Genomic DNA, 27,425 nt, shown 5'->3' with positions numbered 1-27,425 from the left:
GCCTCATTCGAGCCTTCAGATGACTCCAGCCCCAGCCAACGTCTTGACTGCAACCTTGTGAGAGACCCCGAGTGAGCTTGCTCCCGAATTCCTGACCCACAGAAACTGGAAGAGAGCAAAGATATCGGTGTTTATTGTTGATTAAGCAGCTATCTTTGGGGGTGATTTGTTATGCAGCAGTGAATAACTAATACAGGTGGGGAGGGACATGGGAGGGCAGGACCAGGGGTATCTCACACTGGGGTGAGGAGCTGATGGAAGACATCCTGTGTGCCTTCTGCACATAGTTCAAATGAAATCCACTTCCCCAACACACCCTGTGCGTCCCACCTCTGTGCCCGAATATTCTTGGTGACTCAAGGCTGGGGTGGGGAGCCCAGCCCTTCTCACCACCAGAGCTGGCAGCTGGTGGGCTGCCTAATGGAGAGATCACAGTGCTGCTTGCAAGAGAGGCTCTGCAGGGCACAGGGAGCCTGTAGATCTTAATCCTTTCCCTCTTTAATCTTGCTTTCGCCTCCTTTGGTTCACAGGTTTCCACACGCACTGCAGAATTTCAAAAGATAAGCCCCGCAACCAGAGACGACAAACCACCCTCCTCGGCCTCCAGCAGGAGCAGAATTCAGCCAATCAGGAAACCACGGAATCTCTGATTGGCTTCTGGGAGCTGGAAGAGCCCGTGTGTATCAGGGACCCAGGAAACTCCACCCCAGGCTGTCATTGCCCGCAGCCGTTGGCTCAGTCCTGCCAAAGTCCCACAAGGCCCCTGGATGGACTGGGAGCTGGGGGCTTGAGTTCCCCCTGGAGTGGCTGAGCCAGACTGAGGTGGGATGGACAAATGGTCAAGAGCAGGGGCCTCTGAAGTCAGATAAGCCAAGGGGCAAATCTCAGCTCTGCCCCTTCCTGTAAAAAGACCTCAGATGGTTGACTTATTTGTCTGGGCACTCTGCAAATAGGGATGGCCAGCAGCAGGATGAGAGTCTGCAGGTGACCCCTCCACTGTCCTCAGGCCCCCTCAGCCTTCCTCTCAGTAAACAAGGAGCAAGAGTGGGGCAGCTCTCTGGTCTCTGAGCACTGGCCGTGACATAAGGACATTAAGCTATCCTTCAGGCCAAAGAATCTCCACAGAACAAATTCATTCTGTGCAGTAAAGCACTTGGCTGCATCCCTGCTTGGGGCATTCAGGACCTGAATTGCTGCCTTGGCACTTCAGGGACAGAGAACGGAGAGATGAGCTCAGGGTCTTTGGGAAAAGACCTTTAAACCTGTTTTAGAAATCAGATTTGTCTGACTGACACTCCTCTGCCTTCCAGGTTTGGATGAAAGGAAGAACTCTGGAGGGCTGCCTGTTGGGCACAAAAGACAGTGGGCAAAAAGAGAAGCGTTCCGGAAAGGGGCGTGACAAGGACACAAAAACCTCTTCCCCTGACCCAGGCGTGTGCTGGGGGCAGCAAGAGAAAAGAGCCCCCTTGCTGGTGTTAAGATGAGCAGACCTGAAACTCACAGACAGACCAATCAACGGCTCACACCCCTTCCCCTCATCCAGACCAAGCTCGCCCTCCTCCCCATTTTTGGGACCTCACAGGGATCCTCTTCCTCCCAGGCTGCATTTGATGCTGACTCATTCATTCATTTATTCATTCAACACCCTTACCCTGAGCGTCCTCTAGGGAACAGGGAGGGAGGGCAGAGTCGATTAACGAAATTCAAGTTCAAAGCTCCAGAGCTGATTGAGTCCGTCATTGACCTCAACCCCTTAGGCATCCATTCAGAAATAGGGCATCACGGGGGTGCCAAAGAAGGTGACAAACACTACCCAAAAGCGACTGGGAAGGCCTTCACAGAAGAGGGCACATTTGACCTGGACCTTGAAGGCTGAGGAGGAGTTTATCTCAGGAGGAAAAAGAGACAGAGGAGGAAGGAGAAGAGGAGGGAGAGAAGGAAGGGCATTCCAGACAAAGAAAGCAGCATATTCGGGCACAGAGGTGGGACGCACAGGGTGTGTTGGGGAAGTGGATTTCATTTGAACTATGTGCAGAAGGTACACAGGGTGTCTTCCATCAGCTCCGCACCCCAGTGTGAGATACCCCTGGCTCTGCCCTCCTACCTCCCTCCCGACCTGTATTAGTTATTCACTGCCGCATAACAAATCACCCCTAAAGATAGCTGCTTAATCAACAATAAACACCGATAATTATGCTCTCTCCCAGTTTCTGTGGGTCAGGAATTCGGGAGCAAACTCACTCGGGGTCTCTCACAAGGTTTCAGTCAAGTCGTTGGCTGGGGCTGGGGTCATCTGAAGGCTCGAATGAGGCTGGAGGACCTACTCCCATGGTGCTGGTTGCTGGCGGAGGCCTCATCTCCTCCCGACATGGGCCTCCCCACGTGGTGGTGGCTTCTTCAGAATGAGTGATATGAGAGAAGCAGGCAGAAGCTTCCATGGCTACTTATGAATGGGCCTCAGAAGACAAATACAATCATTTCTGCAATAGCTTCTCGGACTTCCAGGTCAGCCCTGTTCAGTATGAGAGGACCAGACAGGGAGGTGACTACCAAGTGTTGGGGGTTCTAAGGAACCGTCTCCCCAGTAGCCCTCGTCAGGACAAGCCCTGGTCTATAGAGTTTCAGGGAAGCAAACACTCAGACTCCGAAGCCAACTCTTCCATAAATTTCCATGAGGCTTTTCCAGGCACTTTTCAATAGTGGCAGGTTAGATGGGTGTGGTATAGGACAGGCCTGGTCCCTTGGGGAAGGGACCTCGGACTTAAGAGCACCACCTGTGTCTTTCAAAGCATGCCAACACATGCTTTGAAAAGTCTGCACCCATCCCTGGCCGTTGTCCAACAGCCCACATGGCTTCTGGAGTGGTTCTCCTCTAAGCAGGCCCACACATGTGCCCTCCAGCAAATCCCTGAGATACCACCCCGTAGACGGCCCACATTCGGCAGGGACAAGCCATGCTGGTGAGATCCATGCAGGCGCCTAAGGCCTGCTCCGGGGTTAGTGTGGTAGCCCGGCAATCCTAGTGCGTCTGCCCAGCCCAGGTTCTGGACGGCCCCCAACTGCCTGCCCCTCGGGCTGTGCAGGCCTGGTATAATTGGGATGCCAGGCAGCACCTACAGACAATTTTATCACACTCTGTATAATGTGTAAATACCATTAAGTTAGACAGATTTTCTCATTAATTCTCGGTCCCAGTGACAGACCAGGAATTAACACAATTGATTTTCCAGTCCCTACTCATTATCAATCATCCCCCAGAACTTAGTCACATTTCATCTGTTCCACCTGGGCCCTAGCATCTATTTGGAGGCTTCCACATATATTAAACTAATAAAGAGCCCTGGGCACAGCTGGAAACTGGTGGGGATGAGCCAAGAGACCCATCTTGGGCACAAAGTTGAAAGAATGGACAGAGCCTTGGAAGGCACAGTCCTGTCCCCTAGGATGCTGGCAGTGGCCAGCGGGGGCTCAGGTAAGGGCGTCAGTACCTGTGTCAATTAGGGATTGCTGTGTGGAGAACCACTCCAAGCTTAGTGGCTTAGAACAACTGTAACTGTTTATCTGCTCATGATTCTGTGGGTAGGCAACCTGGGCTGGTCTCACCTGGGCTCCCTCGTGTGCAGAGAGCTGGTGGCCAGAGCCAGAGGGTCTAAAATGAGTCTCGGGCACATATCCGGTGGTCGGTGCTGGATGTTAGCTGGATAGTCTGGGGACCTCGGCTGGGAAGGCTTTGTGTGGCTTCTCGCCCTGCAGGACGCTGAACCCAACTCCTTCCTGCACGTGGCAGTCTCAGGGGAGACCCAGGAGGAGAGCAGAGACTGCAAGGCTTGTGGGCGCTGAGGTTGGAAGTCGTACAGCATCCCTTCTGCCCAGGTAAGTCAAAGACTAACCTGGATTCAAGGAGTTGCAAAAGAGACTCTGCCTCTTGATGAGGAGAGTGGGATGAAGGTGTATTGCCAAGAGGCGTGCCACAGGGAAGGGGGCTTGTTGCTAACGGGGTACCACAGTCACCAATCCGGGCACAGGCTCTCGGGCCCTCCTCCAATGGGCAGTTTCTTTCTGATCGTTCTTACCAAGAGGAGGTGGCTGTCATTCAAAACCTGACTTTGGTGCCCATCAAAGCAGGAGAGAAATGTGCGTTCCAGCGACCTGAGCAGTGACATATCCCACACTGAACAAAGGGACGGGGGGTGGGGGAGGAGGTGACGTATGTCAAACTCTTTACCCTGTCTCAGTCTGTCTTCCCTGCCGCCTGGAATGCTTCTGGACCATCTCACCCCGCAGGCTGCGTAGAATGTATTCAGAAATTGCCAATTAATTGTAATATTAGCAAGAGCATGTACACTTCCAGAAGCAAATCTTTTGCAAAGGAGCGAGTGTTGTGTGTAACGCCCTCATCCCAAGTCCAAGTTGAAAATAACTGTGGATCTTCCACTGATTTCCACCGCGATCTGTGCCATCCCACCCTAACAGAGATGACTTAATGTCAGTGATATCATGTGGAAGTACTAACAGTCTCTACTTGACAAAGGGCTTTTCAGGGAAACATTCATTGGGGTGTGATGCACATTCAGAAGACTGCACAGTTGTAAGTGTATTGTGGGGACAGAGCAAGGAGTGCAGTTTCCAGGCTCTGGGCCTCACGTGGAAAGGTGCTGGCTCAGGTAGTAAATGGCCGTTAACTGTGATTGGATGGCCATCATCTGTGGCTAGTTGGCCGTCAGCTGTAACCAGTGAACCATTGGCCACTAATATAACTGCCATGGCTTTGCTAGCAGAAATTGGGGGCTAGCAAGAAGATGGTGGCTGAGCCTGCAAGGGGTGCAGTCAGGGTTGCGAACAGTGTGGCTCCTGCTTCCTGTGTCTCCAACCCAGCCGCCAGCGAGAGTATAGTGGTGTCACTCCCCTACCTATGGCTCCGTGGGTGTTCCGTTTTGGCCTCACCATGTCCTGCGTTCTTATGTGGGGAGCGGGACTGGAGACCCCGCATGACACCCTGCACGACAAATGGCGCAGCGAGCAGGGTCTCCCGCATGACATGTATATAGTTCAGTGAATCTTCTAAAGTGAATGTACCTGTTTAATCTGTGCCATGAAGTCCACTCTCCCCGCCAGCAAAGGACAACCACTCTCCTGGCTTCTGACACCATAGGTTAGTTTTGAAAGGTTGTATATCCGTAGGGAACATGCTTTAAAGAGGCCCACCTGCCCTGCCCAGGTCCCAGCCTGGAGAAATGCCTAAGGTCCCCTCACTGCCTTCAGGGCTATTGGATCAGGAGTCCCTGCCTGGGGGCAGGAGATGGCCTTCCAACTTCTCAGGGCTCCTCTCCATCCCGAGTCCTTGAGCATCATCCCTGGGGCAATGTGAGCACAGGAGCAAGGGTGGTGGTGATGGGGGTGGGAGGCAGAAGAGTGAGGGGAGGGAAGAGCCCCCCCAGAAGTAGGCAAGCCTTTGGGGGCTCGGGCAGTTTCCTTCCATTTTCTCCTGGACAATGTCCCTCTTGCAATCCCTGGTCACTCAGGAGCGTGGGGCAAGCAGCTACATGGTGTATTAATGCTGATATGGACGTCGGGAGAGCTGGCGGGGAAGCGGTGAGGAGGGGAGGGGCAGGAGGGCAGTAGGAAACGTCAGGCAGACCCTTCCTGAGTGCTTCCTGGAGGAGGACAAAGTGCGTGGGTCACGGGGGGCGGGGGGACGCCCTCCCTCAGCTCTGGTACTCAGTAAGCCCGAGCTCACCTAGAATCATTACTAGACAATAATCATTGTCTTTACGGAAACCATTTCAGATGCATTCTAATGTGTTTTCTGATGTGACTTTTTTAGAAGTTCTGCTCCAGGGAGGTGAAATAGGTTCTGAATATTAAGTAGGAAGAGGTTATAAAGAGCATCTCTGCCTAGTGGGTACCTTCCCGGTTAATTAGCTCCCTAATACCCATCAGGTAAAGGGGGGATGGCAGAACAGCCCCTCCTCCCCCACTCAATGATTGGGGTCTCTCTTCTTTCATCAGAGCTGTCCCGGTGGACCAGGGCACTCTGCCCCTGGGAAGCTGCTGGCTGGGGCCTGAGCTCACCTGCCATCGGCCCCTTACCCCAGCTGGGGGAGGAGACGGGCACAGAGCAGGGTGTGGTGCAGGTAAGGCAGCAGTGCTGTCGGAGATGCTGCGGCCTCTGTCTCCATCCCATCTCTGCCCCTTTATGCCCCACTGAGATATGGAGGCACCTGTGGGGACAGAGGTGGCCCCATCTCTGAGCTTCTGGGGTTTGAGGGTCAGCATAAAAAGTACCGCCCCACCCCCCACTTCAGCCAGGGGCATTCAAGCTGGGATCCTGTAGTCTCACTGCCAGTCTCAAAGCAGAACGGAGCAACCAGTGATGTGTGGAACCCCATCCCTCTCAGAGCTGCTCCCCCTAAATTCCTCCTCTGTGGGGACAGAGCCCCAAAAAGCAGTTTCCAGGCTCTCGGCCTCACATAGAAAGGTGTTGGCTCAGGTAGTAAATGGCCGTCGACTGTGATCAAATGGCCATCAGCTGTGGCCGTCAGCTGTAACCAGTGAGCCATTGGCCACAAATATAACAGCTGTGGCTTTGCTAGCAGAAAAAGGGGGAACTAGCAAGAAGATGGTGGCTGAGTCTGCAAGCGGCACAGTGAGGGTTGAGAATTGTGTGGCTCCTGGTTCCTGTGTCTCCAACCCAGCCGCCAGTGAGAGTATAGAGATATGACTCCCCTACTTATGGCTCCGTGGGTGTTCCTTTTTGGCCTAGCCATGTCCTGCGTTCTTGTGTGGGGAGCGGGACCAGAGACCCCGCAGGCCGCCCCGCGTGACACTTGGCGAAGTCGGCAGGATCCCCTGCACTACATCCTCCTATCCTGCAGCCCCTCAGGCCCTCCTCCCAGGGCAGCAGCCCATGGACTGGACATTTCTCTTTTCATCTTTCTCTCATCAAAACTGACCCATCTTGTGTAGGATTCATTTTGGACCCCATCCTCTGTTCTCTACAGTGACAGAAAGATTTTTGTTCCCTCTGTGAGCCCTCCTCAGTTATACGCCTGTATTTTAGCAAGGACCTTTGGGAAATATAATGCCATCTTTCAAAGGACTCACTGATGGTGGGATTCGAGACACCTGGGCAGGTTGCCTCAGAGATATTTAGGTGCAGGAGAGCCTCTGAGCTCCCATTAAATCATAGCCACAGCAACCTGATGAAAGAGGATGTACTGTTCTTCCCATGAAAAGTTTTCACCTGCAAACCAGCACACTGCTGTCAGGTGCAGGGTTAAGCCTTTACAAATGTGCTCAGCAGCAGCAGATTGTTGAATGAATGAATGAATGAATGAATGAATGAATGAATGAATGAATGAATGAATCCCAAACAAGAGTGGAACTCAAGACCTCAATCTCTTCAGTCTTGGACCTCATCCAACTTTCCAAATTCTGAAAGTCAAGGCAAATGGTCTGAGGTCCCCATTATTCCTTCCTCCACCATCAGCTTAGGGACCCCCGGTGGTCGACCCAGGAGAGAAGAAAGGTACCTCCACCCAGAACCGGTCCTCAGCACTTAGTGGCCTGGACAAGGGGCCAACAGGGCAGCTCCTCCCCAAGGCTGGCCCAGGACACTCAGGGCAGGAGGAGGAGGTCCTTCTCTGCACCCATTCTATCCCAAACCCCAAGTCACACAGAAGTGCAAGCTTCCGGAAAGAGTCTGAAATAGACACATGATTATGTCTCCATTTCTCCAATTCCCCCCCTGTGCTTAAGTGCCTATTAGGGACAAAGGGATGGGAACGGAGGACAATAACATCTGTTTTTCCAACAAGACGGTGCCAGTGCGGATCTGTGGCGTAGCGCACGTCAGCACTGGGGCCCAGCTGCAGCCCGGCAGCTGCAGACGCAACTGGCACTTGATCATTTCTTAGAGAGATGATCTCCCAATCAGCGGCTCCTCGCTTGTTTGCTTTATCCTTACCCGGGGAGCCATTGGATCAGGCCCGCCTCTCTGCCTGCTTTTCATATCTGGGCTGGGCCCCGTTTCAGGAGGGACCTGGAAGCCACAGCCCTCCAATCTCGGTCCTGCTTCTCGAGACTGGGACAGAGGTCAGGATGCACTTGAGTTAGGAGTCAAAGGGCCTAGCTTCTAATCCCAGCTTCACCACTGGCTCTGCACCCTCGCCGGCTGTATCTGCCTGGAGTCACGGAGAGCAAGGAGCTTAACCCTGCCGCAGGAGCCTGCTGCCTTACCTATAAGATGAGAACTATTGTAACTACATCACGGAATTGCTATGTGTCTCAGAGGTGATACATACATGTGAACCTAGTTCAGGCCAGACAGCAGGACTGAGAACGAGGGTGGTGAGACACTGGGGTGTGCTTCCCGTATGCGATTCTGTCTAAGCTGCTCACGCCTGAAGAGGTGGTCTACCAAATGTGCAGGAGCAGCGCTTCTGCTGCAGATTGGCGGATGACCTCCGGGGTCAGAGCAAATAGAATCATCCGTTCCCTTCTCAAACGGGGAACCTCAAGATCCTCTCTTTCATGAGGTCCCTCAACCCTACCTCTTCTATTCCTCTGCCAGCACCCAGGGCAACCAGGAAGAGAAGCCCCCGTGTGCAGGGGGCACTCGGGGGAGCCATGAAAAGGGTTAGGGAAGGGAAGTGAGAGGAGAAGCAGGAGAGAGAATGGGAGAGGAAGACAATACGAGAGAGGCAGCTCTGGTTCTTTCAACATTTTAAAAGAGATTTAAATTGAAAATGAGATTTCTAAAAAAATATAACCCATCATGCTTTTCTTCCTTCAAAGGAAAGAAGTGTTGAACATGAAAAAGATTTTTAGCCAAATGAGGGCTGCATTTAGAGTCAGAAAAGAGCTGATTCAGGTCAAGGTGCTGCCATTCCGTGGTTATGTGACCTTGAGCAAGTCACATAGCCACTCCGCCCATGAAATAAGCCGAGCGCGCATCTCTCAGGGCCGTGGGGGCCGGGCGCGGGGCCGGGCCGAGAGCCGCTGGAGGAGGGCATGGTGAACCGCATGCTGCGCTCAGACCCAGAGAACCCAGACTGTCGCTGTGATGGACGTTAGGTGGTGTGAACGGGCTGCTGTCATGCCATCACTCCCTCAACTTCTCCATCTCAGGACAGACCCCAGGGGGTTGAATGCAAGGGTACCTTCCTTGCAGCAGCCCAGGCCACCTCCAGGAATAGCCATCCAGGCCACAACACCCGACCTGCCCAGGGGGACTAGAGAACAATGATCACAGATCACCCAGGGTGGGCAATGGAGTTTCCAGGGCAGAGCCTGGCCTCTCCCAGGAGATGGGGACCCTCCTGGGGAAGCAGGTCTTCCCCTGGCTCTCAGGCAGAGCCAGATGAGCTGCAGCCACCAGATGACCCCGGGGACAGATTACACAGCACTCTTCCCCACTTGACTAATTCGGTTATCTTTGCTCTGCTCCATCCCCTTCCTGGCCCTTCTGGGGAAAGGAATGGCTCTTCTCAGCCAAGCAGCCATCCCCATGCCCAGCCTCTGTTCTGAGCTGCCAGGATAACAAACAGCTCCATCTCCCTGCCTCTGCCCCCGGCTCCGGGCTATCATTTGCTCACAGTCCCCGAGGTTTTCCTTTTATCCTCTCTGGAACTGCACAGAGATTGGTTATCTGGTAATTGAGATTGTTTTACAAGGTGTCGCTCATTGCATTGGGTTCCATTAATTTTCGGCTCTTGCTGATACCCAGAATAATAATTGCCCCAGTGCGGGGGCGGGGGGGCAGGTGTCCCACTTATACACAAGTTCACACACATATGTACGCACATGCATATGGGGAAACATTTTTTAATATGATGACAATCCTGGTAAAACGACTTCAGATGCTTTCTGGGATGTCCTTCCCTTGTTGAACTTTGATGGGAATCCAAGGAGATAATGTTCCCTCTCCCCAGGATACATTCAGGGAATTCGACCCCCTTAAAATTTCATTCCCCTAGAGATTCTTGAAGCTCCTCTGAATGACAAGGCCACTCACAACCATACAGAAGACCATCTGCCTCTCCATACTCTCTTCTACCTGCTCAATGGTCAGGCTCCTGGGCTGGGCCGTGGGGCGTTCAAATGCAAAGTCACCGTGACAGCCTCTGTCCCCAGTGCCAGAACCTCAGGGTTACTGATCTGTGGTCAGGGGAGGGGCAACTTTCCCTTACGCACCACTGGGACTCTAATCTCCCACAACCAGGTCTGCCTCTCCCTGAGAGGGAGGCTCCAGTTGGGTCATCCCACAGTTTCCTTATAGGACCCTGTGTGGGTGCCAGAGCAGAGTTCCCCAGGAAATCCAAAGGGACCCCCCACACACAACACACAGTTTCACAATGAAGAATTCCTTTCTGTTTCTGTCTCCCTTACTATCTTATAAGCTCCATGAGTGCGGGGTCCTGGTCTCTTGTTCATCTTCTATTTTTAGTTTTCAACAGTGCCTGGCTCTTAGCAGGTGCTGAATAAATGTTTGTTGAGTGACTGAAGGAAAGTACCTGGCATTGTGCAAGCACTGTGAAGAACACCATCATGTCAGCCGTGGTCCTCTGCCCTGTCGTGGGCAAGCCTGAGGTTATACAGAAACACGAACACTCCAAAATATTCATCAATAAGAGGGGTAAGGGGACTCACTTTATGAAGTGCCTGCTACGTACCAGCCACCATGCTACGTACTCCAGGAATGATATTTCATTTAATGTCACTACCCTACAAGGCAAATACTATCATCCTCCCTTGCAGAGAAGGAATTGGAAGCTCCCAGAGGTTCCACAGCTTGGCTGAGTGCATCCAGTGGACGAGTAATACCTGGACTTAAGCCCAGCACTGTCAGACTCCATGAGTGTTGTAGCAGTCAAGGTCCACGAGTGACATGAGAGCCTGTTTATCTGCCTTTCCCCTGGGATTGTAAGATTCCTGAGGATGGGGTCTGGGTCTTAGTCACCATTAGACCCCAGACCAGAGCCAACTGCTGTCATGTAGTACTTACTCAATTAATTATAAATGACTGACTAGCCTTGCAGCTGCCTGCAGGGGGCACCAGAGACAATCAGTGGTCAGAACACAGAGGGGAAGGAGGCTCTTGTCATAAGCAGTGAATGGAGCAGGCTCTGGAACAATGGAGCGAGAAGAAATTCATCTCTGCCACTGTCATGCTCCCACAGCCTTTGAGCCTCTCTTATGACACTTGGGATGGCAGCAGAATGACTTATGTATATGTGATCTCGCCACCAGCTCACTGGGAGTCTTTAAAGGGAAGCGGTGTGCCTCATTTATCTTGAGTCCTGGGACAGAGCTGGCCCAGAGCAAGCTCTCAGTAGGTCAGGGTTCTTGGCCAGGGGAAGGATCAGCTGAAAGGCCCTAGATGGTGCCAGTTGGTGCCAGTCGTGACCTCTGACCCGCTCAGCATGTCCCCTGGATCCGGACTCCTCGTCGCCTGGCATTCCCTGGCTGAGTGCTGCCCGGAGCGGAGGCCGTCTTCCCATTCCCCTAACACGACGCTGCTTCCCCTGGGCCTCGTCTCTTAGAGCCATTCATCTTGATTAGCTATTGGCAGCCTTGGCTGATTAAATGCCCAACCATTCCTTCTGTTTGTTTCTCAGCAAGGAAGTGGCAGGGATTTTCATTCTTCAGGTTTTGACCTTGACAGTGGTGCGATGGCCCTTAGCACACCGACCTCATGGCTGCAGTTATCTGGCTGTGCCACCAGAGAGGTTGATTAAGGAAAATTTCCACACTTGCAGGCAGAAATCAGGACACTTTCCCCAGGTGGAGGAATTGCAGGCAGCTGTCCACCAGCACCTCAGCTTCCAAGGAAACAATCACCCTCGTGGCCACCTCTTCCTAGAAGCCTTGATCACGGCTCATCGTCACCTCTTCCTGGAAGCCTTCCTGATTACTTCCACCCGGCACTCCCATCTCTACCCTCAACTCACTGTTTGTCAGTGTTTATTCTATAGTTGACATGTGTCAGCCTCCTCCCACTGAGCCCAAAGAGGGAGTCTCTGTGTCCCTAGTAGCTCTTGGTGCTGCTTACCTTGAACGTGGGGAGGGGCTCTTTCAGACTCCCCCAGGTGGCCAGCACATTCCCAGGGAGCAGTCACCCACATTGCTGATGTGGGCACCCTGACCCGGTGAGGACTGCAAGAAACAAAGAAAAGGAAGGTAGGCAGATGGGGGAACAGGAGTAGACATTTAACCTGAGAATGGACCTTCCTGTGTCATCGTGGCAGTGGTCACCCTTCATTATTTAGGGATGGGTAGGCTTTGACCTGAAATTTTAGCCCCTCCATCCATCCAGAACAGGCTAGACAAGTGGGCTGAATTATTCCCTCACAGCCGGGAGTTGGAGGGCACAGGGCACAGGGCCTGAGTGAACCTCCTCTGGAAGATGAGAGGGCAGCAGAGCAGTGCCAAAGCTGAGGGCAGAACCCACGGGGCCCGTGGCACCTCCTCTTGCCAGGTGTCAGGCTCTTTTTCCCACGTGGGAGCACCACAGCAAGGTGGCTCTCCCACCCCAATGGGCACCACCTCCCCAGGCCCTGTGCCCCCTCTGTGGGCCTGCAGCCATCCCAGTCCCTCCAGGAGCCCCTGCCTGAGAGCACTGGTGGGCCCAGGGAAAGTGTGAAGGCTGTGTCACTCTTTGATGCTTCTGAAGCCCCTTTCTCAGGCACCCACCACCATAAGCCTTGTTTCCCCTTTCTCGCCACCTCCCCCTCCCTAGGGCAGACCAACTGCCTGAGTCCCCCATGGACAAGGCACTGCAGGGCCCCTGACCCCCTTTCTATGCAGGGCGTACACAGACGGACACGAGGAGCAGAACTTGTACTGAAACAGTCGAAGCTTTGAATCATGGTTCCATCACTTACGAGCTGGGTGACCCTGGGCAAATTTAATTAGCTCCCTGCACCTCAATTTCCTCTCTTATGAAAGAGACCTTCATATCCCCGTTCATGCGCTTGTTATGAGGACTAAAAGAATGTATTTAAGCTTTCTGACCACTTCCTGGCACTTTATTACTGTTGTTCAACAAATACTTATTTCTTTAGAGGCCACCATGTGCCAGGAAGATGAGCTGGATTGTAACACATCTTAAGAGTTACTGTCCTATTTCCCTTCCACTCCCAACCCCAAGTGGAACTGACCTGTCCTGACTGCTCAGGGACAGTAGACGTGATGCAATGGTCCAAACTCTCACACCTGTCCGTCTGCCCTAGAAGGCCCAGCCACTCCCAGGTAACTCGGTCCTTCAACAACCCTGACTGAGCGCCTGCTCTGTCACCCCAAGCACTGCGCTAGTGCTCATCTAGGATGGTAAGTACAACAGATACGGTCCTTGCGCTCGAGTGCTACCATCTCCTGGGGGAGGCTGACAATTGACATGTGTGACACACACAGCATGCTGTGACCTTCCTTCTGAAATCCACTGTGACTCCAAAGTGGGCACTTCTAAGGCAGCCTGGGGGAGAAACGGACGAGGATATGGCAGGAGTGCAGGCGTGTGGACTTGGGGTGGCCCGAGAGTCACACCACACAGAGGGCTGACCCTCTGGACATATTCGCATCACAGGGGTTCTCAGAGCAACCTCCCTTTACCCCTGAAACCTGGTTGAGAGCATGGGATCAAGACCCTCACTGTCCTGACCCTCGAGACCCTCCCTGAGCTCGTGCATTCCCGAGGAGCGTCAGGGGCACCGAAGGGGTCTGTGCCTCGCAATTATAGCCTTTCCCAACCCCAGGATCTGTGTGCAGGCCCAGCAGAAGAGCGCAGACTTGGCCCTTGCCACGGCTTCAGGCAGGGGACCTGACTTGCTTTATACCACCCCCTCACGGTGGGAGAGCTGTCCCAATTTGAAGACGGGCAAATCACAAATGTCAACTGGCTGAGACTCAAGTGCCTGGTTCCTGCCAGAGGCACTGCATTTCCACCAGCCTGCAGTCTGGAGCCCGGAATGAAAGAGGCTGACAGTCCATTAGCAGCAGAGTGGTCGGCAGGGCTCAGAGGAAAGGAGCTGTCATCAACCTCACTTCAAAGGCTTTTGAGGAAGAAATCAACTCTGTGTGTGTGTGTGTGTGTGTGAAATCTTAAAAGGGAAAGGAATATCAATCACAGCTGTGCCTGTTGAAATGAGCAGACAGACAACAACGTAACCTGTTTCTTGTACTCTGTCCTCCCAACCCCGGGGGCAGGTGTGAGGCAATCCCTTAATAAAAGAACAACCATATCACAAGATCGGAAGAACCCGAAGGTCTTCGCATAGACCCCCTCTCGATATCCAACTCTTCGCTTCAGTGTCTCGACAAGGAATCAGCCTTTCGCTTGAATGCCTCTCGTCACAAAGCACTCACCGCCCACTGGGATGTTTCAAACATCTCACTTGCGGATTCCTCTAATGGCTAGAAAGTTCTTCCCCATCTAAGAGCTTAAACTTGGGGCTACATAACTTCCACTCATTGGTCTACTTTTACCTTTGAAGTCACACATACCAAAAAAAAAAAAAAAGCGCATTCTCTTTTCCCCAAGACGGCCCTCTCCTGAGTCTCCTTTCCACACTGACATGGTTTTAAGTGCTCTTACCAGTTTGCCTGGTGCTTTCTAGACAAGATCCAGTCAGTTAATAACATCTTCAAAACATGGTTTCCATACCGAGAGCCATAAAACCTCTACGGCAGCTGTTGCCAGTGTGAAAACACACGCGTGTGCATACAGAAATAATGTTCTTCTAACTGGATTTCATCCATTCCACATTGCGTATCACATTGTCAAATGCCTTACTGAAATCCAAGTGCATTCTACCTATGCTAAACCCTTAATCTATTACCACATTTGCTATGTCAAGAAAAAAGAAACTAAGAAAGACGGAAAGGTGCCCAGAAACGGACCCAGCCCTCCACGTGCAGTCTGACAACACGAGGTGGGCAGAACCTGCGTCTTGCTTGTTAGGACACGAGTCTCCTACGAATTCCATCGTGGATTATATTCGCCTTCATGAAGTCAGAGCTCATTACCGACTCACAGAGCTTCTGGCCAGGTCACAGGATCCGATTTTCGTTCGTTTGCTTTAATGCGGGAGTGGACAGAAGTGTTAGGACGACAATAAACGATGACCTGCATCTTCTTTCCTCACCCCACTCCAGAGGCCAGCGTGGGGCCTCTCCAGGCGCCCCCTGGGTGGGCTTTTGAGCATGGGTCCTGCCAGGGGTGGGGAAGGAGGAAAAAGCTGAGTACGGGAGGTGGACGAGGTCGAACAGGGAGAGCATGGGCGCTTCCCTGAGGCTGGGCTGACACGGGGATGGGGTGGCGGGGACAAGTGCCCTGCAGGCCCACAGACCTCGGCAGCAGAGGGCTGCTGTCAGAGGCGTTCTGAACGCTTCTGGAACAGTGTGCAAGAAACAAGGGTAGATTCCAGGGCCGAACCCCAGCATGAAGTAGCAGAGAAAGGGCCTTACAGATACCGAGTACCTGGAGCAAGGGTCAAGCCAATACCCCTGGCTTCTGGCCCCACAGAGGCACAGGAGTCCTGGGGATCCTACAGGGATGGGAGCCACCCAAAGAGGTGACTGAGGTTCAACTTCCAGAGTCATCGATAAAATTCATACCTACCGCATCTACTGCCGTCACCCCAGGGAACTTCCCCTTTGGATGTGATACAATTGCTTTTTGGGACCCAAGTATATTGCCTTATATTAACTCATGCTAAATTTTCCCTTTGACACATCAAAGCAGCCTTTTGATTCATTGTCATTTTATAAGCTCTCCCTCCAAGATTTACAAAACCTGCGATTTGGGCTGCCTCACGTCAGTCAGCGACAACAGGTGTGGAACCCAGCCAGGCCCAGGGCAGAGGGCAGGCACACGGGCTACTAAAGGCTCCTTCCCCGATGACAGTGACACCAACACGCTCAGCAGTCAGCTCTCTCCTTCAGCTTGTTCAGTCTCCCAGAAATGCATCTAGGGCCGGCCCGGTGGCTCAGGTGATTGGAGCTCTGTGCTCCTAACTCCGAAGGCTGCCGGTTCGATTCCCACATGGGCCAGTGGGCTCTCAGCCACAAGGTTGCCAGTTCAGTTCCTCGAGTCCCGCATGGGATGGTGGGCAGCGCCCCTGCGACTAGGATTGAGCACGGCACCTTGAGCTGAGCTGCCGCTGAGCTCCCGGATGGCTCAGTTGGTTGGAGCGCATCCTCTCAACCACAAGGTTGCCAGTTCGACTCCCTCAGGGGATGGTGGGGTGTGCCCCCTGCGGCTAGCGGCGGCAACTGGACCTGGAGCCGAGCTGCGCCCTCCACAGCTAAGACTGAAAGGACAACAACTTGAAGCTGAACGGCACCCTCCACAACTAAGACTGAAAGGACAACGGCTTGACTGGGAGAAAGAGTCCTGGAAGTGCACACTGTTCCCCAATAAAGTCCTGTTCCCCTTTCCTAATCTCTAAAAAAAAAAAGAAAGAAATGCATCTAATTAGACTGTCATCCATTCCACGTTCCTGTGCTGTGTGCATAAGGTTATAGTGTCAAATGCCTAGCGAGACCCAAACGGACACCATCTACTCCATGTTCTCAATCTATCAGTACAGGGACCCTTCCAAGGAAAAGAAAATTGAAAATAGGAAAGAAGGAAGGAAGGTTAATCTGGCCTGCTTCTTGGCAAATCCGTACTGGTTGCGAGTGGTCCCTACTGTCTTTTCTAAAGGCTCATCATATCTGGTCAAATCCTACCCAAATTCATCACCAAAGATCATGGACCCCACCCCCACCCCCACTGAATGTCCCCAAGTCCCTGTGCTGGTCTCCTGAGATGTATGAATCAGAGTTCATAATCAGACAGTCAGACAAGAAATAGGAAGAAGGCAAAGAGAAAAACTAGAAACTGATAAACGTGTTTTAATGAACAAGTCTAAAGAAAACCTTTATTGCATCAGGGGATATAATACAAATGATGGTGACCTGCATATCAAACCTGGCACCAAATTTGGCCTTTTAGAAATATTTATATATAAAAATCTGCATTAAAAATCTGCACCAGAACACAGTGCAGAGGCTGACACCCCTGACAGGAGTGCTTCCAAAGGTGGGTCTAGTCTGGGGACGCAGGAAGCTCTCGGTCCTACAGGCTCCGGGGTGAGCTTGCTCTGAGGAGGGGTCCGAGGGCTCGTGTTGGAAGGCAGGAGCCCTGTGAGCACCACAATGCCATGAGCCTGGCAGGAAACAAAACTGGTGCTGGGAAGGAGACAAGGGCCATTGCGCTTGTTCCCAGGCTCTGACCACTGTGTGACAATCTGGATCCCTGCAGACAAACCACCTGTAACTTCAGAGGAACTTCTGCAATTTCCAAATACGATTTTTCCGAGGAAGCTGATCCATTCTAACTCAAGAAGCCAAATCATAGAATGAGCCTAATTTTAAGGATTAAGAACTAGTCATTTTCTGCAGGCTGAGCCCCTAAAATACCTATCAGAATGGCTATCGTCACAACAGGACAATATAACCACGGTGGCCTCAATCTATTTCAGCCTTGGACCAAATGGCACTGAGCAATTCTAGCCCAGAAATTAGACTTCACAGGCAATGAAATGGAAAGCAGCTTCGATCAGCTCTGGACTCCCCCCGTTCTGGGTGCCAACTATCTTTGCACAAGGCAACTGGAAAGCCTTTGGGAGAAGCCAGGTCAATACTGCACATCCGTCTTCAAGGAGGAAGACACAGTTGCTTCCCTGGCAGAGCTTGTCACTTGGCTGAACAGGGTCAGGCCGGTTTGTCTAGCGGCTTCTTCCTTCACGGAAAAGCTGATGTCCCTGGTCTGTTCATCTTGTGGCTCTGTGGAAAGTGACAACTGTCCCTGACTACATAGCTGAGCTGTTGCCCAAATAGTCAGGCTCTGCGATGGGGGTTGGGGGGGGAGACACCCAAATGGGAACCCAACAGAAATAAAAGGTAGGCATAGGGGAACATTAGGAAAGGTGATGGGGGCGGGGACGCCCAAAGGACAGCAGTGCCTCTGCAGTGTCAGGGCTCCTAATAGTTACCGGAAGAGCTGGGAGACCTTCCTGTCATTCTAGTGGATTCTACAAAGCGGAAACAGCTGTCCTACCAATTTCTATTGCAAAGCAGAGTGATTTTCTCAGCTGCCTCCAGGGTGGGGTTGTTTTTTCCTTCCCAGTCCCTGGCTCGGTTGTCTTGCTGCGGGCTGATGTGACACTTCCTTAACTGTGGCAATCAGTGAAAGGAGAGCTAAAGGGCAAAGCCTCTGAATCACAACTGAGGCTAAGAGCTGGGAGCCACGTTGGCCCGTTCATGAGGGACTTTCTGTCTCAGGCAGTGTGTTTCAGCACCCAAATGCTCCGAGTAAAAGACAGGTGCTCCCGGTGTCGGTGTCGCTGGGCCTGACGCGAGCCATTAGCGTCCCCTGCAAGACAAGATGACAGGAGGCCACTTCACCCATTGTGATGGCTATTTCAGGCACCAGGCAGCTCCATCGCAGTCTTAGGGCCTTTTAGTCCACTTTAAAGTGACCTAACAACACCCTCTAGTGGAAATTATAAATAAAACAAGGGCCATGCAGCCAATTCACCTTCTTCTGATACCAGAGTGGTTTCAAGATGCCCCATAAAACAGAACAAAACGAAAACAAACCATTAAGAATGTAAAAATTGAGAAAGAAAAAAAAAAGGTGGGCGTTCACAAGGCATCCTTAGGTCCCTCGGTGCCAAATCACCTTCCCTCCTCAGCTACACTGCTCAGGTACGGGCGCGTGTGGCTGAGGGAGCTCCCTGTCCCCTTAGAGTTTGGGCAGACTGCCCGCTGGTGCCAGAATGATGCCAAAGACGTAAAAGAGCCCCAGCAGGAGGTTGAGTTTGGCGGTCCTCTGGGGCAGTTTGTTGAAAGTCTGGCTTCGGAACTGTCTCTCCAGAGAAAAGGCCATGGGGATGGTGAGCAGGGGCAGGGCCAGGCTGATGCTGCAGTGTGTGGCCAGGATGCTGAAAATCAGGTAGGGCAGGAAGAGCAGCGTGGTGTAGAGCACGTAGGAGAAGGTGGGGCCGATGAGGATGGCGAGCGTGACGATGCCCGCGTCCCCGTCGGACTCCATGTCCCTGGTGTTGTTGGAATGGAGGATGGCCTCCGTGCTCAGGGCGAGGGGGATGGCGTAGACCAGTGGGAAGACCGCCAGGGACCCCACCTGGACGGCGTAGGCGAACATCACGGCCAGTGGGCCGAAGGTGATGAGGATGACGAGGTCTCCCAGAGCCACGTACTTGAATCCAATGCCTACAGCCGGAAAACCCAGAGAGTTGGTGTGAGTGAGGTCGAGGGCTGGCAACTGAGGGGCTGTTCCCCAGTCAAAGGCAGGCCATTTCTGGCCGGAAATGTGAGCTCGTACACGGGGGAGCAGGCGCTCACTGAGGTCTCTTCCCCACCAGTGCAAAACCTGATTTCTTCTGCAATGCCACGGAGGTACAGAGAACACTAATCTTTCAGCACCCAGGGAGGTTTCAGAGTCAGACCCAACGTTTCCTTCCTACTGTCCCCCAACCAAGTCCTGCAACAAGAGCAATGGGTTCCCCCTACACTCACAGTCAGTGGGCGAGCCCATGAAGAACCTAGATGGTCTTACGATCCACTTCTTCCGTTTCTTTCACCCTTCACCAGCTTCTGTCGGTAACACCATCAGAGCAGCCCTCACAGAATATCCAGCTCGGTCTGTTAGTTTTCTGCCTCCTTCCTCTGCAATCTCTGCAGGCATCTTCTGGTTTTGAAGACCCCCCAGTGAATCTCAGTGAAATTTCAGGGATCTCAAACTCTACATAAAGACACTTTCACCCGCATGATGAGTAAAACAGCTAAGACAATGAAGTTACAAGGCAGCTTCCCCTCTCTGCTTCCCATTCCGTTAAAACCCTAAGTCTTCCCCAACTGCTCCTCCGGTGCTGCTCATCTACTTCAAATCCTGCCCAATCCGCTTCTTTCAAACCTGCCCGGTTCTCTCCATCCCCCGCGGCACACTGCATCCCACCTCACTCCTTCCCCAAACCCAAGTCCTGGTTATGTTATGCCTGGAATACTGCAAGGATCTCCTAATTGGTCCCTGGGCTTCCAGGGGGACTCACGTAACAATGTCCCCCGCCCATTGCTAACCTAATTGCCACACAGCAGCCAAAGTGATCCTTTCAAACTACTAATCTGACCGTGCCCCTCCTCGAACGGGCACCTGAAAACCCTGATCCGCAAGTCGTCAGGTAAAAGCCCGCTCTTTCACCTGGCTCCCCCCTGCCTCTCTGCAGCCTCACCTTGAGCTCTCCCCCCCTGCCCCCGCATGGCCTTCAGACCCCCCCTCCCTCCATTGCCTGGCTAACTCCTACGGTACTCACCCTTCAAGACTGTAAAGACCATTCCTCAAGGCAGTCTTCCTTCGCCCCCATAGCACATTCGGTCCCCTTGCTGTATGTTCCCATGGTGCCCTGCTTCCACTCCCATAAATGTCATCACACTTCTCGTTACTTTATCACTGTCTTTCCCAACAAAGCCTAAGTTCCATGAGGGCAGGGCCTTGTGTCTGGCTGTTCACAGCTCGCACCCCAACCCTTGGCACAAAGGCTGTACTGAACACAGAGCTACAGTAACAAGCACCCGGAATTTGGGATGGAGGTGAGGAAAAGTGCCCCCTCAGAGTAAAGCAGCGCGGAACGGGTGAGAGGTCATCCACACGTATACTGCACAGAAGCTTGGGAACCCTCCAGACCAAGGCATGGCCTCAGGATCAGGAAATAAGGAAAACTATTGGTAATCAACTGCATTGTAACCAGCCAGAAATGACAAGGGACAATAGTCTGTATGGGGATCTAAAGCCATGGCGGCCAAAGCGCAAGATTCGGCTCAAGTTTACCCTCACACTAGTAGTTGCAGGTCCTTGCATTTTGTTTCTCCCCTCCCAGCTTTACTGAGATATAATTAACAGATAACAGTTGAAAGTGTCCAGCGTGTTGATCATCAAATCTACACTTCTGTACGTACTGCAGAATGATTATCACCATGGCGCTGGTAAGCCCTCCATCTAGTTGGGGTTCTTTGGTGCCAAACACCATCTTTGGTTCTTTAGAACGAAGCATCCTCAGGAAAGTGTACCACAGGCATGGCCCCTCATACCCACCAACAAGCAGCCAGCTGTTCTGTACTCCCCAAGCAGTGTTTTCATAAATAATGTGGTTATTTGAGGACATATCCTCCAGGGGCAAGTTCTCTCAAGCAGAACATCAGCTCCAATTCTAAATTAGTACACAGATGTCTCTTGCAATCTCTCACATGTCTAGGGGACTACAGTAGTCCCCACTTATCCACATCTAAGACCCCAGGTGGATGCCTGAAACCACAGATAGGACTGAATCGTATACATAGCACGTTTTTTCCTGGACATACTGTACATACGTTTTCACTTAAAGGCACCACTTTACAGCTTCTCTGTGGCATATCCTATTGCCAACATCACCACTCTTCTGCTTTAGGGCCATTATTACGTGAAATAAGGGTTATCTGAACACAACACTGCGATACGTCCACAGTCGCTCTGATAACCGAGATAGCTACTAAGTGACTAACAGGAGGGGAGTGTTTACGCTGGACAAGGGAATGGTTTACATCCTGGGTGGGACAGAGTAGATAACGCGAGATTTCATCATGCTACTCAGAACAGCATGTAATTTAAAACTCATAAACTATTTATTTCTGGAATTTTCTATTTAATATTTTTGGACCACGGTGGACTGCGGGAGACTGAAACTATAGAAAGCGAATCCGCAGATAAGGGGGGACGACTGTCCTCCTGCCCAAGGAATGCCGAGCAAGAATACTCCCAGCACAGATCTAGCAAGTTTCTCCTCCAGCTGCCTGCTTTTCTTCTGCTTACGTTCTTAGCTCTCCAAGCAGACTTAAGGGCTCTGGCTATGAAGAAAATACAACAGCTCTAAAGGCATGACCTCTGGTTAGACTATCCAAAATCCTTAGATCACCCAGCAAAAAATGATGTGAGCAATGCTGAACAGAAATCTGTGCCAAGATAAGCCGCCATCTTCAACAGTTCCCCCACAAAAACCAACCACATGCCCCTCTAAGGATGAGAAAGGTCTGGCAACCTCTCAGAGGTTATCGGACACAAGAAATGCTAGAGCCCTTGGGAGAAAGCTCAGTGTCCTGAGTGTCAGACGCGTGCTCCACCTGATTCAGAGATGTGGCCCGCCTGGGAGATTACTTTTAGGAACTCCCAGCCATCCCAATACTATTTTCCAAATGAGCCAGCACAGCGAAATACTGGACCAGCTCTCCACACAGCAGCCCGATGAATCTTCTAGAAGACAAATCAAAATGTTGGCAAGGATGTGGAACTGGTAGTCTCAGAGGTTGCTGGTGTGAAGATCAGAATAGTACAACCCTTTCAGAAACTGCTTTGGCAGCTTCTCAGCATGTTAAACATCATCCACCCTATGACTCAGCAATTCCATTGAGGCATTTACTCAAGAAAAAGGAAGACAAATGCCCACAAAAAAGACTTAAATATGAAAGTTCAGACATAAGAGCCCAAACGTGGAAACAGCCAAATGTCATGAACCAGGAAAACGGATAAACTAATCGTGGTATGTCCATCCAGTGGATACTACTCAGCAATGCAGGAACTGCCGGTTGGATGATGAATCGCGTCACAGGATGATGAATCGTAAAACCACCACGCTGAGCAAAAGAAACCAGGCCCAAGAATCCATACTCAATGATTCTGTTTACATGACGGTCCAGACCAGGCAAGACAAATCCATGTGAAAGAAAGCAGAACAGTGGTTGCCTCTGCACAGGGGTGGGAAGAGTGGGGGATTGACGGGGAGGAAGCACAAGGAAGCTTTTGGGGATGATGGAAATGTTCTGTATCATGATAGCAGTGTGGGTTATACAGCCATATGCATTTGTCAAAATTCATCAAAACTGTAACACTTAAGATCTGTGCATTTCACAGGATGCCATCATATATCAATCAAAGTCGATGTTTCAAAAAACCCCATAAAATCAGATTAAGTCATTACTCTGCTCATTACATTTCAATGTCTCCCCATTTGTTCCTTCAGTGAATATTAAGTACTAATTACATGCCAGCCACTGTTCTGGGCACCATGGGTCCAGCAGAGAACAGAGACTAAAATCCCTACCCCCAGAGAACATATAGTCTGAGGGGGAGGATACTTAACAAACAGAATGTTAGAAGGTAGTATATGCTGTGAAAATAAAGCAGAGAAGAGCAATAGGGAAGGTATTGTGGGGGAGTACAGGGTGTGTGTGTGTGTGATTTTTTTTTTTCAGCTGCTGCAAAAAGCTTGTTTTGTAATTTGAAACAGAGTAGAAAGCAAAGTCTCACTAAATAGCTGACATCTGAGCAAATGAATAGAAGAGGTTAGAAAGGGAGTCAAACAGATAAAAGGAGGAGAGTGTTTCAAATCCAGGAAACAGCATCTATAAAGGGCCAGGAGGGCAGTGTGGCTGGAGCACCGTGAGCAGGAGAAAAGAAGGGCAGGTCAGAGTTGGGGGATGGGAGAAGATGGGCAGACAATGACCCTGGGAATCATTGCAAAGACCTTGGCCTTTACTCTGAACGAGATGGGAGCCATTGGAGAAGTTTGAGCAGAGGATGGAAGTGGTTGCCTTATGTTTAAACAGGATTACTCTGCCTGCTGATTTGGGAGCACTCTCAAAGGGACAAGAGTGGGTACAGAGATCAGTAAAGAACCTGCCACGATAATTGAGGGAGATGAGAGTGGCAGTGGTGACAGGTGGTGAGAAGTGGTCAGATCCCAAACGCATTTTGAAAGTAAAGTCCACAGGATTTGCTGGTGGACTGGAAGTGAGATGTGAGAAAGAAGAGTCAGGGTGATGGCCCTGATTTTTATCCTGAATAACTAGGAGGACGCTGCCAGTGAATAAGATGGGGAGAGCTATAGGGAGAGTAGGTTTCTTTGGGGAGAAGATCAGGAATTTGCTTTCAGACATATTAAGCTTGAGATGCCTGGAGACCTCTAAGAGAAGTTACTAAATAAGAAGCTGAATATGAGTCTGGACGTTAGTGGAGAAATCTGGGCCAGATGGATACATTTGAGGGTCACCGGCTCAATAGATATGATAGCATCTAAAGCCATGAGGCTGGCTAAAATCACTAAGGGAGGAAATGGAGACGGAGGAAAGAGGTCCAAGGACTCAGCCTGCAGGTTGGGAGTGAGGAGCAATCAGTAGAGGAAACTGAGGCCCTGGAAGACCAGCAGGATCTGGCCTCTGCCTACCTCTCCAACTGTATCTCCGTTCTCCCTTTTGAGCACATTGGCCTTTTGGTAGATTCTAGAAGATGCCAAGCTCTCCCCCACTCCAGTGCATTGGCATTCGCTGTTCCTTCAGCCCTGAAAGATTTGGCACTTGAATCGGACCCCGATTCTGCCCCAGGGCTAGCTCCTTCTCCTTCAGGTCTTAGTTTCTAAGTGTCACCTTCACAGAAAGTCTTTCCTCCGCCACCACCATATGCATTCTAGTACAGCACCCCGTTGATTTCCTTTATTGAACTCTTTACAATTGGCTGCCAGGACACCAGTCTCTTGGTTTTCTTCTTTCTCTTCTGTTTGCTCCTTCAGTTTCCTTCACCTATTCCTTCTCTTCTCCCTACCCCTTAATGTTGGACTACCCCAGGGCTCAGTCCTGGTCCCCTCACGTCTCTATCAACACTCCCTCCTCCAGCGATCGCACCCCACTGTGCAACGTTATCTATATGCCAATGATCCCCTAACATCTATATCTGCAGCTCAGATTCTCCCCTGAACTCAGACTCTTACATTCAACTATTCATTTGACATCTCCCCTTGGAGATACAACACATTAAGATGTCCGAAGTCAATTTTGTCTCCAAGAACCTATCTTCAACCTTCTCTATCTTACTTGACATCACCTCCATTATTCCAGGTGCTCAGGCCAAAACCTCTGAGTTACGCTTCATTCTGTTTCTCTCCCGCTTCACATCCCGTCTGTCGGCAAACCCTGCCTACCTTCAAAATATATTTGGAATCTGACTACTTCTTCCCTTTCCACTACAACCACCCTGATCCAAGCCGCTAAACATCTCTTGCCTGGATTAGCCAACAGTCTCCTCTTCCATCTCCCTGCTCCTACTCTCGACTGCTCTCCTTTATCCATTGTCAATACCTCAGCCAGAGAGATGATTCTTCTCAAACACTAAGGCTCCATCATCTTTGTTCCTCCGTGACCTCCCCAAATGGACTTCTCTTACTTTACCTCCTTCCTCTCCCCCTCATTCACACTCTGGACTCTGCTGTTCCTCAAACTTTTCACAGATACTCCTGCCTTACAGCCTTTGACAACTGCCGATCCAAGATTTGGAACACTCTTCCTCCAGGTAACTGCTTAGACCCCCTCCCCACCTCTCACCTCCTTCAATCTTTGCTCACATGTTAACTTTCTGATGAGCCCTTCCCTGATCAAATTACTTAGTCAGCGGTGTCCTCCTTCCTTGCTGTGTCCTTCCTTGCTTTACTTACTATTTGCCCCCAAAGCACGAATCGTCTTTTCATATAACATAATAAGGGGACCAACTGGCTTACCAGGAACTTTCCTGGTTTCAGCATCCAAAGTCCCACATCCTGGGAACCCTTTCAGTCCTGAGCAAACCAGGACTCAGTTGGTCAACCTAACTATAATTTACTATTTTTACTTTCTGTCTCTCCTCAGGATATATAACTTCCACAGAGCAGGGATCTGTGGCTGCTGTGTTCACATAGAGCAGTGCTGGCACATAACAGGTACTCAATAAATAGGGCTTAGTCACCTGGCCAGCACTGCCTTGCTCAGCCTGCTGCAAGGAGTCACCTAGCAAACTAGCTGAAAGTATTAGCTGTACAATTTTGAGCTCATCAAAGTTAATTCCACTAAAATTTGAAACTGTGGCATGATAATATATGACCTACAAAAAGGAACTAGATACAAAAAAAATCCATATATTTTTCCATATATATGTATATATACACAGAGGGTGCCAAAAAAATGTATACACATTTCAAGAAAGAAAAACGGTATTAAAATTGTAATAATATTTACCGATAACAAAGATGAATACAAGTCACATTTGATTTCTGCAATTACAAGAGGTGCTCAAAGTGGTTACCATCGGCGTCCAGACACTGCTGATTACAGAGAACTACTGCTTGAGCAATGTTGACCAAATTGTCCACTTGTATATACTTTTTTGGCACCCCCGGTGTATATAGAGATATAGCTATATAATATACATATAAAAATTTTCATTTCTAACATCCAAAAGCCAAGCCAGGATCTTCTCAACCCACTACAATTTTCAAAATAATCCACATGATCCACACAATCTAGATTTCACATAAGTGGCCTAATTGAGAAAAGAATCTTTGACCCATCATCCCTAACCCTATAACTCCTACACAAAGCAGCAGTTTCTAGCACATGCAACTAAGACCTCCAGCACAGGAAACCTGCTAGTTCTTACCTCCTGTGTAGAGGAAGGAGCCAGAAAGGCCTCCAAAGTAGATGAGAGCCAAGTGCTCCAGTTTCAGAGGGGACATGTAGTAGAGGCAAGCGGCACAGACACAGCCCAAAGTGTACAGGAAGACTCCAAACCGCACAACATCCTGGGGCTCCAAGATTCGGTCCACCAGGGTCCTGTCATCACTCTTTTTGTGGTCAATACCCTTGGAAAAGTCATAGTAAGTGTTGACCAAATTGCCAGCCCCGTGCACAGCCAGGACTGCCACGGCACAACCCACCAACAGCCTGGGATCCAGGACGCCCTGGGATCGGTAGGCCAGGGCACTGCCCAGGGCCACCGGGGTGAGTGAGGCACTGAAGCTCCAGGGCCGCAGGGCCAGCACGTAGGAGGCGCACTTCTGCCTCCAGGAACGCTGGAGGGGCCTGTCCCGCTCCGGACAGTCGTTCCCTAGCAGGTCCCTGTCCCCGGCCTTGGCCGACTCTCCCGTCCGGATGCTAATCTTCTCCCCTGGAACTTGCGAGGCCGCCATGGAGGCTGCACGTGGCTGAGCTCAAATGTTAATAGTGAGCCACGCACAGAACAGCGATTGCCGCGGGACCAGGAGGGGCGGGGTGGGACCGCCGGACCTGACCTTCTTCGGTTCCGCCCCGGGGCAGGGCTGGGGAGGCGGCGGGGCCCCGGGGCAGCAGCGAGCGGGCCTGGCAACCCACGAGGCCGGGTGGCACCGCTCGGGCTTCCTGTCACCTGGGCGAAGCCTGTCTCCGGACCCCAGCCCGGCGCTAGAGCCCAAAGCCGAGAAGCACACACTTCCTCGGGACTACCGGGACCGCCATCTTGTGCGCCCGCCTCTGGAGGCCGGCCCGGAAACAGG

General features: G+C 51.3%; 1 protein-coding gene across 4 annotated transcripts; it reads right to left on the bottom strand.

Annotated features, from left to right (window-relative positions):
- On the bottom strand, positions 1-27,400 carry UBIAD1 (UbiA prenyltransferase domain containing 1). Of its 4 annotated transcripts, none has more exons than XR_004423905.1 (3): positions 26,555-27,400; positions 12,053-12,156; positions 1-105 (listed from the first exon to the last, which is right to left on the bottom strand). XR_004423905.1 is itself a non-coding variant. In XM_033115121.1 (2 exons), the coding sequence occupies exons 1-2, from the start codon at positions 27,081-27,083 to the stop codon at positions 18,791-18,793; spliced, it is 1,017 nt and encodes a 338-aa protein (XP_032971012.1). In that variant the 5' UTR covers positions 27,084-27,400; the 3' UTR covers positions 16,881-18,790. The 4 variants fall into 4 exon arrangements, 2 of the variants coding, with proteins under 2 accessions (XP_032971012.1, XP_032971013.1); XR_004423904.1 differs by lacking the exons at positions 1-105; positions 12,053-12,156 and adding exons at positions 19,139-19,278; positions 19,585-19,756; XM_033115121.1 differs by lacking the exons at positions 1-105; positions 12,053-12,156 and adding an exon at positions 16,881-19,278.
- Between the last annotated feature and the right edge of the window lie 25 nt (positions 27,401-27,425).

The sequence above is a fragment of the Rhinolophus ferrumequinum genome, chromosome 9, assembly GCF_004115265.2.
Source record: "Rhinolophus ferrumequinum isolate MPI-CBG mRhiFer1 chromosome 9, mRhiFer1_v1.p, whole genome shotgun sequence".
In the NCBI taxonomy this organism is placed as follows: domain Eukaryota; kingdom Metazoa; phylum Chordata; class Mammalia; order Chiroptera; family Rhinolophidae; genus Rhinolophus; species Rhinolophus ferrumequinum.
The sequence above is the reverse complement of the archived record's forward strand: the minus strand, read 5'-3'. Positions and strand labels throughout refer to the sequence as shown.